Source organism: Cyrtonyx montezumae, unplaced genomic scaffold, assembly GCF_038088225.1.
Source record: "Cyrtonyx montezumae isolate F1298 unplaced genomic scaffold, pur_monq_1.0 scaffold_4, whole genome shotgun sequence".
In the NCBI taxonomy this organism is placed as follows: Eukaryota; Metazoa; Chordata; class Aves; order Galliformes; family Odontophoridae; genus Cyrtonyx; species Cyrtonyx montezumae.
Genome location: NW_027072045.1, coordinates 3,417,178 through 3,430,876, shown reverse-complemented (window position 1 = coordinate 3,430,876; position 13,699 = coordinate 3,417,178). Strand labels below are relative to the sequence as shown.

At 41.7% G+C, this 13,699-nt stretch overlaps 1 protein-coding gene across 1 annotated transcript in view; it reads right to left on the bottom strand.

Annotated features, from left to right (window-relative positions):
• The window catches only part of CPXM2 (carboxypeptidase X, M14 family member 2), a 63,223-nt gene that overhangs the window by 35,100 nt on the left and 14,424 nt on the right, over window positions 1–13,699 (bottom strand). The window contains exons 2-3 of the mRNA XM_065746070.1: window positions 5,719–5,828; window positions 1,470–1,609 (exon numbers count right to left, since the gene is read on the bottom strand). Of these exons, the coding sequence (XP_065602142.1) occupies window positions 1,470–1,609; window positions 5,719–5,828 (250 nt within the window). The remainder of the gene's footprint in view (window positions 1–1,469; window positions 1,610–5,718; window positions 5,829–13,699) is intronic.

The following is a 13,699-nucleotide window of genomic DNA, read 5'->3' as shown; positions in this document are numbered from 1 at the left end:
CCTGCAAACTCTTCAAGGGGCAAGACTCAGTAAGTTAAGAACAAAACCAAAAAAAAAATCCCTCCAAAAACCCAGACTGAATACCAGCTACAAATAGAACATTTGTCTGGCTGCAAACTCACAATACAGCTATACTAATAATAGCAGTGTGACAAGATAAAGCAGTGCAGTGCTGGTGTTGATGAGAATAGTAATGTCAAGAGTATGAATACAGGAAAGAACAATTCTTGGCTACCATAATTATCCAACGCAGAACAGTGTGGAATAAATATAGAAACTTTATTGCCAAAAAGGCTCCTGCTTCCACACCACTGTTGAAAGAAATAAAATACCAGAAAATTAAATGGTAGAAGGCAAGTTATATCTTTATAGTTAAGAAAAACATAATTTTCTTGTTTGCCTTTTACTGTACATCACACAAATTTTCTTAATGAGGGATCTGACCAGAACAGATCTAATACTGTGCACTTGCTGGAAAAGGTCTCTCCCCATGAGCAGGGTAACTTGCTCACACAATACAGTGAGACCCAACCAGAAGTTAAAAGAGACTGAATGAATGCTGTACAAAGATCAGGAAGAAAATAAACCTTTGCCTCCAGTTCCTGTTCACGTCAGCTTATTGCTCTACTCCTGGCATATAATTTGCATCCCATTTAAATTGTATCATAGTGATCTGGGCACCCACACTCAGAAGCAGGCCGCAAATGAGTAAACGCACTCAAATGCATCCGACTCCTTGCAGAGCAGTTATTTCCCATTGCAATATACTCAACCAATAACTCAAGAAATAGCCAGAATGCTCACAATTTCAGCATTAGAAACAGCCAACACTGGGGAACCAAATGTAGTAGACCTCAGCTATACACGGCTGGATTGCCTCTTTGCAACAACAGAATTGGGCTGCTGCCTTACTCATGGCAAGCTTCTTAAAATCTTCAAAGCACACAGTCTCAAAATGCATAGAGTCCTCCTCCCATCCATAAAGCCCAAACTGCATGCCTGCTACCTAACAGTTCATTCCTGGTCAAAACCTTCTGTGTGGGTTTGAGTTATAAATTCCAATTTAGAACAAAAAATATAGATATAAAAAATTTTAACTGTTCCTTTAAGAATCACATTGGAATTTCACCAATTATTCTTTAATATGATAAGCTAACTAAGTTAAATACTGGAAAAGAATTAGAAAGCTCAACACAATCAAATTTGGCTAAATAAGTACAAAGACACATAACCTGTTGCCTCCTTTCACAGATGTAAATAATGACTACAGAATTTTGCTAGCTTTAAAGTTGCATTTTATGCCACATATGAGAACTTCATCTTTTAGTGTTCCTCCACTCAATACTCAACTTCACGCATCATTTCCATTCTTCCTTTTTCTTCAAAAACAGAAGCACTCTGAAACATGAATCCTTTGGTTTGTAAGTTCAGAATATCAGGGGAAAAAAAAAAATCAAGCATGTACTTACGACCAGAGTGAATTTCTTCCTTGTGTGATGACTCCAGTGAATTTTGTTAGCCTTCTAGCATCTACTTCAATCCACTGAAATGGATCATTTCTTCCTGCACACCAAGCACCATCATAAAAATCATTTTCGTTAACACCTGCCTGAAAAGAAAGCAAAACTCTCTTCATAAATCAGAACCTAGAAACCAAAGGTCCTTCTTGGGAAAAAGAAAAGAAAACATGAAGTCATCATTCATTTCATTTTCTCCTTTGGCTCAATTTTAAGCACCCTGAAACTGTCATTCTCCACAGTTATATGGAGTGACCAAAATGCTTTCTTGCTCAAAGTGTGTGAGAGAAAGAACTCTGCAAAACCCCTTAAAAAAAACTGAGAACCATTATTTACAAATATAGCTCAGAAAGCACAAACAGAACTTCAGTCTAGTCCAGTCCACCTGTCTGTGCCTGTGGCCTGACAAAGCCTTCACCAAAAACAAATTACCCACGTGGCCTCCAGAGTTATGAAAGTCCTAAAAAGTGATCTCTGCTCCATTTCAATAATGGTTACTGGTGGAGTTAACTCCTTTTCCCCCAGAATCAGCAAAAGAGAGCGTAAAGCATATGGAAACAGCAATGCTATTTTCCATCAGTTCTCATTCCCATCACTAAATTTTCAACATCAGGGGTTTTCAGACCTTACAGCAAAATTAAGTTTAAGGATTCAAGAGCACCCAGCTAGCTCCCTGCTGGACTCCAACTTTCTTACCAACCTATACTCTGAACTGCAGTGACAATACACCCCCCATAAGCAGTCGTCTCCACATTTCAAAGGGGATATAGCTGCAAGATATTTTTATTATGCACAGTCTAAGCACACAAGAAATAATAGTCAAAGAAACAGGTCGTGCAAGGTCTTCAGATATTTATCTTGCTACTGAAACCGAGGAAATGTTCTGCACCAAGCTGGCTACTGTCATAGAAAGCACAGAAGCTTCTCCATATGGTTCTCAGAGGCTACATTTATTTTTATGTCATATCATCTGTGTTTAATGTGGATTTATCATTGCCATCCATGCAACTCCAAGAAAGGATATTTTTAAATATTTCCCAAATAGAAATGAAGAGTATGGAAAACTTTGAAAATGTGTATTAGAGACTCCTTTAAGCTCTGATATTCAGCTCTTCTATATTGTGATGGAAATTATAGTCATCATTAGGTAACAGTGTTGGATACTGACAGGTCTGTGTGCTTCCTTTTGTATACACAATTTCTACCAAAACAGGTGTTGGATTGGTCTAATCCATAACAAGGAGAGGCAGCTGCCAATCCCATTTTCCCTGTCTGAGTCCAGTAATGTCTGAAGAAAGTGCTGCAAAACAGACACAGATTCAATTCCTGAGCCTTCTCATTTTCTAAAGCATTCAAATCTGACATCAGGGTAGCTTAAATGTTATCAGACTTCATGCATTTGCCAAATGTGTGTGAAGCCACCTACTTCTATGTCCTCACTCCAGTATCTTAAAAGCAACGCTCATATGCAAGGGGAAGCACACTGTGTGGAAAGGAGCTCTATTAATGGAAGAGAAATTCTTCAAGAAGGCCTGAACAATGGGAACCACAACGCAGATATGATCACTGCCTTAGTTAGAACCTTTTTTCAAGAAAAGGTTTCAAAGCATTTTAAAATAAATCAGAATTTGATGGAGCCTTAGGGTTGAAAACCAGTGCTTGTCAGGAAGCACTACAATCTGCAGAGCACCTTGAACCAATGTCAAGCTAATTCCCTGCACACTGATGAAATTCCACCAATTTCTGCAGACCAAACACCCATATCCCTCAGTGCTGTGGCTGGGATCCTCGGCCCTCAATCAGACTAAGAATGCTGCCCATTAGCATGATGCTCGTTAGGTTTTAAACCTCTCCTCGACATCACAGAGAAGACAGAAAGAGAGGAGAATTATTATTCAGTAGTTCAAATTAATATCACATTTCTTTGGAAAACTTTCATTCCTGAAAGATGAGAACAATTATCATCGAATATTTGTCAAAGAACAACAAGTTGGAATTCCAGCAGCTGATATCAGGTGCCACCCAACAAACAAAGGGCACTGCAGAAGTAGACAACCCTGCTAAGCCTGACCTGTGCTTGGCTATAAGCATACACACCACAGCAATGTAACTGAAACTCACAAGTCATAAAACATAGTGCTGAAAAGCAAGGTACAGGGAATGTAAGTTAATGCTGTTAATTTTCAGCTGCAGAATGTAAGTTAATGCTGTTAATTTTCAGCTGATTTCAAAGGGAGCAGCATCTAAGGAGAAATAAGCACAGGAGCATCCCTTAATGCTGCCCGACATAGTGGTAACTGCTAATGGTCAAGGGGGTTGGGGAATTACTGTGTCTACAGCACACCAGTAAGCTTTCAGTCCTGGAGATAACTGTGGATTGGTGGATTATTAAAAATCTCCATTAGAGCTAAAGTTGTAGCACAGAAAAAGGCTACATTTCAACAAGAAAATACAGCAGAGCAGGCACCGAAGTCAAAGTTCACCATGAGCTGGGTGCTGTTGGATTATTTTGTATACAGGCCTCCTAGAGCCACAGGATTAGATAACTCCATGTACCAAAGAACTGCAAAAAATAGCTGTTGCATATTAAGGAGAGTCACTCCATGTAGAACTTGCAGCTGAAGGAAATGACAACATGAAAATCTGTATCAAGCTGCAGTGACATTATGAAACTTTTGCTCACAGGGAAAAAGAGAAAACACACAAAGCAACCAACCATGCACGATCTTTCCACACAAAGACCTCAGTCCAAAGAAGAGAGAAGATGCCCCATTTAAGCTGACACTGGAATGAAGGTCCTTCCACCCAGGACCCCACAGCCCTGCAGGGAGGGCACAGAGCTGCAGAATGAGGAGGTAGAGATATATGTATATATTTTGTATAATAAATGAAGCAGTAATCCATCATCACAGACCCGGCAGAAGCATTATTATAACCAGGAGGTGAATGTAGGGGGAGATCAGCACAGCCTTGAGATCCCGGGAGACAAGACACCAAAAGAAATGAAGCCAGCCTGCCCTAAGCCTCAGGTACCTCTGGGAGGGAAGAACTAGCTGCTGCTCATTTCCCAGCAGGAGTCTGCTCCCTCAGCTTCCATTGGACACGTGGGACCACCAGTAGGAGAACCATCATTCATACCAAAGACTCTCCTCTACTTATTTCAAGGAGGAATTACTAGTGGTAATGGGATACTGGGCTAGATGGGCTCCTGGTCTGACCCCACAGCTATTCACGTGTATATAAATGAACGGGACTTTAACATTAGACATAGAGCTCAGAGAAATGCATCACAGTTCTTGATCTATATCGTTAGTCTTATAGAATCACAGAATCACCAAGGTTGGAAAAGACCATGAAGATTCCCAATCCAAACCCAACCCACCTCCACCGTACCCACTAATCACATCCCTCAGAGCCACAGCTCCACTGTTCTGGGACACTCGTTGAACAGGGCAGCCTGTTGCAGCATCACTCCTCTTGCTGAGAAGATGCAAACTGCTCAGCCCTCAGCAGAAGTCAACTGCAGAGCCCGCAGGTGGGACCTCACATGCACTCAACTGCTGCACCTGAACCCCATCCGCTCACCTGAAGCTGCCTCTACTGATGGAGTGACTGCAGATTGATTTACGGAGCCTTCTGACTAAAATTAACCCATTAAAGCTACTGAAGTTGAAAAGAGAAACGCGTTGAGTTAGAAAACTAGTGTTGGTCCTACAGAGCAGCTAAGCACAGCGTTAATAAATAAAAGCAGAGAAAGCAGACTGTTTGCTAATGGCTTGCGAATTGCAGGATCTTTTGTAGCATATTCATTGCCTTTGAAAAGCGGCCTGAGGGCAAGAGCTTTGCTCAGAGCCACATACTTTCAATTAACTGCTGTCATTAACGACAGGCAAATGACAAAAAGTCGCTGGCATTGGCAGCCTCCTTGTAAGATGCGCTGCTCCTGCAGCTCCTGCTCACCCACGGAGCCCCACTCGGGTTTGCACCCTCAGCACACGACTTTTAGAACTGGGGGAAATAAACCCCACAACTTTAAGGGTGATCCATCATCCTTATTCGCTGCTCTAATTCCAGCGTTTCCCCTTCACTTGAATTACATGAGCTGTCAAGGCAGTCAGAACCAATAACCGTCCACTGGCTCCCTTTATGTAGCCTTACAACCTGAAGCCATTCTCCCACTTAGCAGCAAAATGGATGTTACCTGAATATTAAGCCTTCCTCTGTGGGCCCCGAGGCCGTATCGCTTTGCTGTAGAGGCATGGAGCTGGAAGTCAGTAATTTTTAGTGTCTCCAGACCAAGTGGAGGACAATCTACAAAACAAAAGATTTATTCAAATTATATATCACGTGTGTGCGTGTGTGTATTTATTTATTTTTAAAAAGCAAACCAGAAAGAAGCATTCAAAGCATCTTGGTTTCACTTGTGCCAAGCTGGTTTGGGCTCTCAGCTGGTGGAACGAGCACAGCCCCATTGAAGTCGATGAGAAATGGCAGTTCTCATGAAACCAATGAAGCAATGCTGATTTACACCAGTGAGGATCTGGCTTTTTGTCACTCTCATAACATCAATATTGTTTGCTCTATGGTTTTGTCTTTCACAGATATGCAGAGTATTTCCCGTCCGGTGCGTTTCAGTACAAGATGCCAAGAGAATGGCTTTTTATTTTCCTTTTTTTTTTTTTTTTTGGCGTTTTTCTTTTTCAACTCGTTTTGATTTTTTCCCCTGTACTCGTTCCAAGCTACTGTATGAAGTTATGGTTCTAATTAAAATCCGTTCTGGAAACTTCAATCACGGTCGCTCACATTGCACAATAGCATCTGTTACAGAGGTCTGGGAGGCTGACCGCCGAGCTGCAGAGGTAATGACTGAGCACAGAGAGGGCAATTCTGCAACAAGGGGCCATCTCTCTCGGCTCCAAATTGGAAAGAGAAAGAAAAACAGATGCCATTGCCCCAACAGCGAGCCGGGAATGCAGCAAGCTAAAGCCCGGGGCTCTGGCTTTGGAAGGTAAGGCGTTGGAAAGAGTCTGCTTCATTATTTTCAGAGAAAACACTGTGGTCTGAGATGACCCCGGTCTTTGAGTCACTCTGTCCTCTGCGTATTTGTCCTGGAAACACCGTGGTGGGGCTGGGAGGTGCACTCTCAGTGCTCCACAGAAGGTGGACAATAGCACAGAGGGATTCTGGCAGTGTCTGAATTGTACAGCAGGGCACAACTGGGAGATGTGGAGGCCCTGAAGTCAGCACTGTCCGAGATTGGAAAGTCTGCACAGGACAGAGGTGGGAAGCAGTGCCTCAGTGCCTATTTAGCCCAGTCTGACTCTCACATTGGTTTTGTATTTCTGCACACAAACTGTCAAAACATATACGAGATTTCCTGCGCTCCTGCTCAGCTCACAACAATCTAAAATCCCTCAGGAAAACCATTGCGTGCTATTTGTGCTAACATTTCTGTGCTCATCCTTAGGAAATTCTCACAGAAATCGGTGGCCAAAGCTCTATGTCTTCATCAGAGGTGGTAAAGACAAACGTTAATTACTGATGCATTTTCTGATGTACCAACTGCTATCGTAGTGGCACACAAGAGACAAGCTGCAGACAGTTCCTCATTCTGAAGAGCTTTCAATCTAATTACCCCAAGCAGAGAAGAGACAGGATGGATAAGGAGAACCAGAGGACAGAGCAGACAGGATTTGGGTTTCACTGGCAGATTGGTTTAATCGCATTTCCTTGCAGACTGCTCCATCTTTCATTGCACTGTGACTGGAAGAAGTCTCGGGCTCTGACTGATCTCTACTGGGAGTAAATTATGGAGCTGGGGACTGCCTGCCTTCCTTTAGCAAGTTCAGTCTTGCAGACAGGTTGGGAAATGAATCTCACAAGTAATCCTGCAAACCTTTTTGCACTTGGGTGTATTTAAGTCTGCGAACACCCTCACAATGCTCAAGCACTACCCAGAAGTACCCAGAGCAAGCTGTTTTGCCACTCATGCATCACTTAGCTCCATGTTTATACCATGCCAAATACAGGCTAGGGGGGCAATGTTCAGGTCCTGCTGGGAATTAATGAAAAAGCAGAACGTGTCCCACCGAGCAAACAGCCAGCTCCATCAGCAGTAGATCCAGTGATCTCCCCCATTCCATTTCACAGCCCCATTCTGTTGCCAGATATCTCTGTCACTCATAGCCACACAATCTGCAGTCCCATTTTCCTCAGCGGGGTGTTAGCATATCTTCCATCTTCCATGCAAAGACCCATCTTCTCATAACCTGTAGGAAATGTGCTATTTTTGAGCCTGGCAGCTGCCTGCCAGAACTGGCTGCGGTTCCCCAACCTGCCCAGACCTGACGTGCACTGCCAGTGTACGTATAAAGAACTAGGTTTGGACTGAAATGCTCTTAACGTTGTGAAATTGCCATATTCTGGGATTGCTTGTGGATTTCAGGCAGGGTTTCTTAAACTGCAGGATGTGAGGAAAAAAAAAAGGCTGCATATATTTGTGTGTATTACCTCAATGTTCATATGGATCCTGATTAAACATGCCTGACTGCACATCATTTGTTTTTTCAGCATCAATTATTTGTGTTGCTTGTAAATACATCAGATCAGCAGGCCAATATTAAGAAATGCTCAATGTGATGGGAGTTGTCAAAGACAAGAGAGTAGCCTCTAAAAGCAGGCAGGAGAGAGCAATGATATGCAATATAGATACTTCTGATGAAAATGTATTGTTAGCAATGCAATGTCCTCTCTTCATGTTGTCAAGCCTTACAATATATCAAGTGATCCTCATTAGGATCTTCTCCAGCTGTTAATAATACCCAGGAATTTATTTTCTACAGTTATTCATAAAAATTGATAGGAGACCACCTTACTTGGTGTCTCTGAAGGTGAACTAGGCTTTAAGCCTAGAACTGTTTGGTCTGGGGAAGAGGAAGCAATAGCAATATTTGACTGTTAATACTGTACAAGTACTAGAAATATAGAAATACTCATTCTTCTCACATACAAATGCCATCATCAGTGGATACACTGAGAAGCATCTTGGACCAAATCACTGACCTGTAATGTACAGAGATAGTGACAGCATAGTTTTCAGTATGAGCTCATCAGATTAACACCAGATTACTCCCTACAATGTCATACAGTCCACCTAAAGTTGCCATTTCACTACAGAAAAAAAAAATCCCCAAGTCAAACCATGAATTTCAGTTTATCTGCACTATTTTGTTGGTTTCTCTTCCGTCACACACTTCCTTAACGCTTCTAGAGCTAACTAGGACAACCTAATTATTTTTAGGGAATATAAAGGAAAATAAAATGCTTTATGGCAAAGACTGCCCTTCTGAAAGTATTAATTTATATATTCTAAGTAATTTAAAGAAATCTTCCATATAACAATGAAAACTGCCACGCAGACTGTCTTAATGCTAGTCTGGAAAACACATGCAGAAGCTATAGAAATGGACCAGGACAGCTTTATGCTATAGATTCAGCAAGCATTGACCCAATTACTTTGTCATTTCTTTAACTAGTTGAAAAAGGAATTGTAAAAAAGAGGAAATTCAGCTGTGGCTTTAGAAGACATTTTAATCCAAATACTATGTACATAAAAGCACAGTAACAAAATCCAGCAAGACATTTATGTTTCCCAATGGCAAAACAGCAGGCATTCATCCTGAAGGTTTGGGGAAGAGGCTGAGGTGTGGGCATTTCTTTCTTTCTGGGCTGTATCCAAACACGAATTCACATGCAATTTTCAACCATGAGTGGGTATTCACTTTTAAAAATGAGATACTGAGAAGATATGTGGATCAAATTAATCAATTCCAAGACCTAAAAAGAGATAAGGCACGGATTCAGATCTAATAACATTTGCCTCTTGAGCAGTGGTCTTGTGGGGGCTCCAATTCATAACAGGGTCATTAACTATATCTCTATTTCGACGATTTTCAGTTTTGCTTCTGCTAGCTACATTGGAAGACTGTTTTCCATCTAGCAAACTGAATTTACCCATTGTGATTTGCCTGTACCAGGAAGGTACAAGCTGAAGGTCCAGCCAGCACCACCTCAGGCTGTGATATCAGCTTGGCTCTGTTCAGAAATACTAACCAAGGTCTGAAAGCAGTTTCAGGCCATAATGATGCAGCATCTGCCACTGAAACTCGGGTCAAAGAGAAAAGCAACACTCTCTACAGACCAATCTTGGTTATCCTTACACCTGCAGTATAATTATAGTTACTCTGCTGCAACATTAACTATTTTTTATGTTAAAATTATCAGCAGGCCTCCTTGAAAATGCAGATTAATGTATCATAAATAGAAGATGTAAGTATGAACAGGGCAAGGAGAACACTCTTGTTTGCCTTTATTGATTAAATTACTCATTTATTTTATTTTCTTCTGGTCCAAATAAAGATGGCTGGGTGGGCACAGATTGTCTCTACAGCTCTGGTATCTAATGGGAATGGATTTAGGAAATCACTCTTTTAAAGGCACAGGAGACAAATGATTGTTGTATTTAAAGAACATTTTCCATCAATTTAAGAAATTGTTCCGTTTTTCAAATGGAAAGAAAAAAAGAAGGAGCACATTTCCTTTTTTAATTATTTTTTTTAAAGCAGTACCACCAATCCTTTTCAATCCCCACCACTCTGGGCTTGTTTAACTCCTCAGTCTCAGATCTGGAAATGGAGAAATGTCAGTCTTGTGGCATCTGACAGGCTCCCTGACATTTGTAGGCAGGATGTGCTCCAGCTAACTAGTTATTTCTTACGTTCCAAATGTGTTTTACCACCAGCAACTTTCTCATTTTAAAATGCATAAGAATTCCCTTGCACTTTGAAATGTTTGTTTGAGGAGAAAGGAAGTTACTCTGTAGAGACAGGCAGGAAGGAGGTCCAGGCAGCACTGATCACAGGCTGACACAGAATTTTCTCTATGCAAAGAATGGCTTTAGAGCCAGGATAGTTTCTTGTTGCTGCTGACATCTATAGCTTTACACTAGGGACTTGAGCCAGCACCACCAGAGTGAATGGAAAAACTCCCGCTGCTCCTATAGAAGTTGGATCAGGTTTTTACTATAAAAAGGACCTCATGGCATTTGCAGTGTAACCAATTTTTTAAGCTGTGCATTTTCCATCCAAACATACACTGCCAGAACGATTTCCAGTAACACATTACAGCCCATGTTCTCACTGCAATCAGCATCAAGAGCAGACAACGGTCAGTGAAGCATCTCTAGAATTAGTGATGGTCAGTTTAAAGAGTCAGAAGTCCAGACTGCACATTACATCCTTCACATGGCCAGGGTTTGCCACGCAGGGGCATGACAGTGAGCAGCAGACACGTGCAGTAACAGGCAGTCTGTCACTGCTTGAGAGGGAAGCAGCATGGTGCCAGCAGGATGTACTTCAGGATGCTATTTCTGATAGCAACCTACTGCTTTAATCATAGAGCCATAGAACCAGAACCACTGCATCATTAAGACTGGAAAAGACTTCTAGGATCCCCAAGGGACAGGCATGTCCCTTCTCCAGAGACCTCATCCTTCAGGGACCAAAAGTTTGTCCTGCTGACAGGGTGTGCTCAGGCACCCACAGCAAAACCACATGTCGTAAGGCTGCTGTCATTTCAGTTTCTGATTCCCTAGTTCTTTATGTAGGTCATCACAAAGTAGAAGCAGAATTCGGGCTCCTAAAATGCTTAAACACTGGTAGAGGAAATGCTGCAAATGTATAAACTACTACGGTAGGTTAGTTAAGCCCACAGACATATTTTGGGGGATGAAAACTTTAACACACGTTATTAATCCTATTTGGATCCAGTTTTTGTCTTTCCAATTCTAGACTCTTCTAGTTCTAAACAAAAATTCTTTGTGGAGCTTACTTAATAAGTTTAACCCTATTAGCTAAGCGTAGAGATTTTCCCATGGAATATGTGGTTTATAATTCATCTCCAAATAGTGGAAACTCGTAATGGAAACTCTGGCAATCCAGTTCCCATGTCTCTAATAAGACTTAGCACACAGTTATGCAAAGTATTTTGAAACTGCAATGCACCTGAAAGGTGAAATACGAGTAAGAGAATATTTCTGCTGACCTGCTGCCTGCTGACAATATATTTTGATTGCTTTGCTGTCAGACAGCCTTTGTGGGGGCTGACTTAACAGAAAAAGGTTCTTCATGTTAAAAAAAAAATCGTTATATTTACAGTCTCAAGCCATTTGTAGGGGAACATGGTGTGGCTAAATTTTGCTGTTTTGAAGATGTGATCGTGGAAGTGTGAAATTCTCACAGATGTTGATGAGTCATACTCTATACTTGGTATGGCCCAAGTTTACCCTGGAAACAGCACCATAGGTTTCAGTCTGAGCAGTTTCTGACTTTGTTCACATAGAAAGTATTGATATTAATGCATTCTAGTTTGTTTTCTGGCCCGAATTCAGGCCACCAGCCCCTGCATACCTCCAGATTAATTGAAGAAGACAGATGAAGGTTCTTCAGGCAAATGCACTTTGCTTTTATTTGCTTTTTATTACAAACCCACTCCCTGAGCACCAAAAGAACAAAGCAAGCACTGTACACTTGTATCTCCTATGCAGAAGTTAAATAAGCTGAATTACAATCCCAGACCAAAGATCAAACATAGGATGGAGTTGATGCCAAGTTTTTCTATTCACAGACAATATTAATTGTGCTAATGCTGCATCAAAACTTATATATTTCTAGTGCAAGCAGCAAACACTGCACAGGAGTCTAAGATGTCAGAAGTTGCATGAGGAGAGAGGGCTGGATTTATTACAGCACTGCCTTGAATGGTTCTTAATGAATATTTAAAAACAAAAAACACTGAACACCTTTAGTTGGAAACCATAAAAGCCAGTTTTGTTATGAGGTCCGAACCAAAGCCTCCTTAGCTCAAGGGGAACATTTCCACAGGCTCCAGGTAAAGGCAAAGCCTCAATGAGGGTCCCACAAACGTGACCCATCTGGTATCTTCCAGCTACTTTGGATAAGATACTCCTCAACAACTTCTAGGGTCTCCCAAGGCCACCAAAGCTACATCCTCACCCTCACAGCCCTTCTGTGACTCACAAAGAACACTTCTATGCTTCCTTTCTGCCTTCTAAATGCTGACTGATGCAGGACTCGGTCTTCTGCCCAAATGGCTGCAGACTCTGTACAAGAGCAGAAGAGTTTCCTCTCTCCTGCCTTTGAAGTTCAGGGAAAAATCAGCAGTTCAAAGCAATTAAAGAATAATTTAAGGATTATTTTGATGCTTCAGGTCATATCTGAGACAAAATCAAACATTTTTTGAATTAGGAAAATACACTTTATTACTTTCCACAGCTTTCCTCCCTCACACATCCAGATTGCGGCTGGATCTAGATGTGGCAAAACATCACACTTAACAGGAAGAGTATCTAATATTCCTGGCTCAGCTGGAGGCTGGAATTTCCAGAAAGCCTGTTTTATGGGAGCTTTCTAGCCTTGACTTCAGACTCAGGAGGCTCAGCTACACTCCAGACACCATGTAGCCTTCCCAGAGCTGCCTGCTGCTGCTGTCATTCATTCTACCTAAGAGATGACATGATTTGTGATGTGGGCAGTACAGGATCCCAGTCTTCCATGCATGGTGTCCATGTGCCTGAACACAAGAAACATTTTCCTATTTTATTCCTGCAATTTGATCTTGCTGCATGTGGTATTTCTGGGATGGGGCAAGAAGCAGCCAAGCCCAAACATAAGCGAAGAAAAAGATGGAGAAAAAGAAAGCCTGCAGGCAGGCACCAGACTTCCCCTTCTTCTTGTCCATGGAAAAGCCAGCCACGCTGACCTGACATGGGACAGGATAAGAGTGAGAGTCACACAGCTACATGTTCCCAACACAGTTATACAGCTATAATGTTGTGACAAAAGAACTGATGTGATAACAAGCAGTGTTCAGTGCTGACTATCACTGCATGGAGTTGTTAAATATCACTGTGGGCATAGCCTGAGGAAAGCTTCCAGGTCCTTGTAATACATGGTATGCTCTCATTGGTACCCATGACCTTCACTTTCTGTACAAAGGAATATGTGCATTTAGTGGCTCTGAGAAAGAAACACCCCCTTGAAGAGCTAAAGTGTTCTATCGGTTCTTTTTATTGTAAGCACTGAGTAACATTGATTTATGTGTTA